The sequence below is a fragment of the Elephantulus edwardii genome, unplaced genomic scaffold (assembly GCF_000299155.1).
Source record: "Elephantulus edwardii isolate Elephantulus edwardi_28Jun2011 unplaced genomic scaffold, EleEdw1.0 scaffold00001, whole genome shotgun sequence".
Lineage (NCBI taxonomy): Eukaryota > Metazoa > Chordata > Mammalia > Macroscelidea > Macroscelididae > Elephantulus > Elephantulus edwardii.
The window spans coordinates 5162582-5165714 of record NW_006399751.1 but is presented as its reverse complement, the minus strand read 5'-3'; the positions used below and the strand labels follow the sequence as shown (position 1 = coordinate 5165714).

The window sequence follows — 3133 nt, the reverse complement described above, 5'->3', positions numbered from 1 at the left end:
TGAGATGATATCTCATTGTGGAGTGCATCTTTTTAAAAAAATTTTTTATTTTATTATTTTGTGTGTCAAATCAGATCTGACTGGTACAGGAGAAGATTGTCCACCCTTTTCCACCAGAGCATCTGATGGATTCAAACCGCGTGCCTCTGGGATTGCAGTGCAGCTTCTTGCCAGTAGGCTACCAGAGCTCCCCAAGGGAGTATATCTTTCCCAGTAGTTTAATGTGGGTTGCAGAATTGAGTCCCATTGCTTCTTTCTGATCCAGTTGTCATACTGAGGATGAAATAAAACTACCCTAATTGGCCTGGGATATATATGCATTCACTCGGAGGAGACCAAAAGTGGTTGGTTAGCTCCACTCAAACCACATAGCCTGAGAGACAGAAAAGATTTTTCCTGAGGAATCTAAAATAGTAAGAACAGCAACAACAGAATAGATGAATAAAAAAACTACATGAGTTGATCACAACTCATGATGACCCTATATTGAATTCTAAGGCTATAAATATTAACAGGAAGAAATTACTCATAATTCTCCTGGGGCCTCGTGTGTTTAAACTGCTGACCTTTCTGTTAGAGCCAAACACTTATTCTACATATCACCAAGGTTCTTTGAATTACACATACTGGGATAATTTATCTCAATGTAAATTTACCACAGTGTAAGTACTCTGTTAAAGCTTAATCAGAAGAATAGTTATAAATGGCAATGGGAGGGATTTTAGTAATAGAATTTCAGAAACTCTAAATACAAATCAAAATTACATAAAGCAAATTATATTTTCTCTCTGATTTCTATTATGAAATCACAACTGATTATACTTTTTGAAAAAATATAAACTTTTTATTTTATACTGGTTTTCTTACAAAGTTGGTATACATTGTTTTTCATACTAGATCTTTCCCATTTTCTTATCCCCCCCCCCCTTTCCACCATAGTACAACTGATTTTGTACTCTTATGGGGAAAAATCTAACAGATTTTCTGAGTTGGAAACATATGATAAAAAGAAGTTATGATAGCTACAGATGTATAAAGTATACAGACTTTGTAATATATCAGTGGTAAAATGTCTGTGACAATTATTACCACATACCAAATCACTTTGGGACTCTTAGAACTTGGAAGCTATTTCTTTTCTCTACCTTAGTAGACAACTCGTTTACTCTTCTTAAAAACATGACGTTATATTTTTCTATACAAGGATTGTAAGAACTTCTCCATCTATCTTGCAAAGAAGAGTAAACTGTAACCCTAGTTTGACGTGTTGCCAATAGGGAAGGTATCAAATTCACGTTCTTCTACAGCCTGAAACTCCTTAAGAGCAGAGTTTCTTCTTGCATAAATGATCAAGGGACACAGAAAACCAAGGCTACACAATGTAGGAACACATGCAGAGAATTCTTGTGCTGTTTGGAAGCAAAAAGTAAAGTGGGAAGGCAGAAAAGAATATGGAGAGACGGGTACAGTCCTCAACAGTGCCATGGGTGCCAAATGAAAGAAACCAAGTAAAGAGAAAACAGAACCTAGATGGTACTAAAATCACAGCCCACACTGTAGAAAACAGATCGCATAGTCAGCCAGATTGTTGTTTAAACAGGAAAATGGAAAATACAGTGATGGATTTTTCAAGCATTTATTATGCCTTCTTGTTTGGAAAATGAAAAAATCCAAGAGGGTGATGATGTACAGAATGGTTTAGGTAGAGATGGGGATAAGCAGCCTTGTCATCCTAGACATATTTTTAGTTTTGTATTTCCTTCCTTCCTTTCTTTCTTGCTATTCTTTTTTTTAACTGCCACACTCCCTTTTCTAAGAAATAGAACTTAAGGAATTTTGAGACTAGATATTTTATTTTGGTGGTATCTTGGGGTGTACCTATCCTTTTGTACCCTGCATGCCGATGAAGTTTGCCTGGATTTGGGATTAGATTGTATGTTTAGTAGATACTGGTATAAATGGAAGGAGCCCTGGTGGTGTAGTGCATGTTGCACTTCTAGCTGGAAAGTCAGCAGCATGAATTTACTAGCTGCTCCTCAAGAGGAACATGAAACCATATGCTCCCATAACGATTTACAGCCTCAGAAGCCCAAAGGAGGGTTGCCTTGAACCCAGATCAATTTGACAGCTGTGAGTTTGATCTGGTTTTGGTGTGGATGTGACATGGAACTAGCAAGTCCTAGAAAGGTAGACTCAAGAATAGGCTACTCTATGGAGCTCTGGTAGCCTAGTGGCAAGAAACTGCATTGTAATCCCAGAGGTGCATGGTTCAAATCTACCAGATGCTCTGCTGGAAAAGGAGGAGCTATCTCCTCTGGTTCCAGTCAGATCCAATTTGACGGTACAATCACAAAAAAATTAAAAATATAATAAAAATAGGCTACTCTGGTTTCTGTTAGTCAGGAAGCTCAAATCTAATACTGATCATGCCCATAATGTTTTTGCAAGTATTGTGAGAATTACTCTCCTTATTGACAGTTTTGTAGAGATAAATTATATTAAAATAGCGAATTGCTGCAAAGACAAAAGATGGCTTACTCTGTGCTTCAGGCTGATATGTTAACCAGAGCAATACTGGTCCCAGACATGATCAGAAGGGTTCCTTCATGGTATACAACCCAGTCTTTGCCCAGTACTTTGTGAAATGCTGCCATGATACGTACTCATCTAGCTTCTGCTTAAAAAGAGTACATAATTCATAGATCATAGAATGTCAGTGCTAGATGTGATCATTTAGGGCTGGGACTAGAATCATCCAGGACTGTGAACTCCCCAGCCCATGCTCGTTCCACTTTCTGTGTTGTCTCTAAATAAAGGGCAGCCTTTGCTGGTGGAATTTAAAGGTGAGTTTTTATGTTTGCTTGTTTATGCCTACACTGTCTGGTTCATCAGCCTTTAAATCCTAAATCGTGATGAATATTTCTTTTTATTTTTAACCCAGGTATTGCCCTGCTGTCAGATGCCTACCCTGAAAAAATCTTGGTTGGCCTTTTGGCTCAGTATGATAGCAGTAAAGACAAGAGCACACCAGTGACCAGAATGAAAGTGGGAGAAGTCCTAATGCGAATTGTCAGAGCACTGGGTAAGTTTTCTGGTTCTATTGGTCTGGAAAGGGGTCAGGGTTAGTCGTTTG

The 3133-nt window shown here is 38.1% G+C and overlaps 1 protein-coding gene across 1 annotated transcript in view; it reads left to right on the top strand.

Moving 5' to 3' along the window:
• Window positions 1–3133, top strand: part of TANGO6 (transport and golgi organization 6 homolog (Drosophila)) — a 185543-nt gene that overhangs the window by 101848 nt on the left and 80562 nt on the right. The window contains exon 15 of the mRNA XM_006878883.1: window positions 2942–3082. Coding sequence (XP_006878945.1) covers window positions 2942–3082 — 141 coding nt within the window. The remainder of the gene's footprint in view (window positions 1–2941; window positions 3083–3133) is intronic.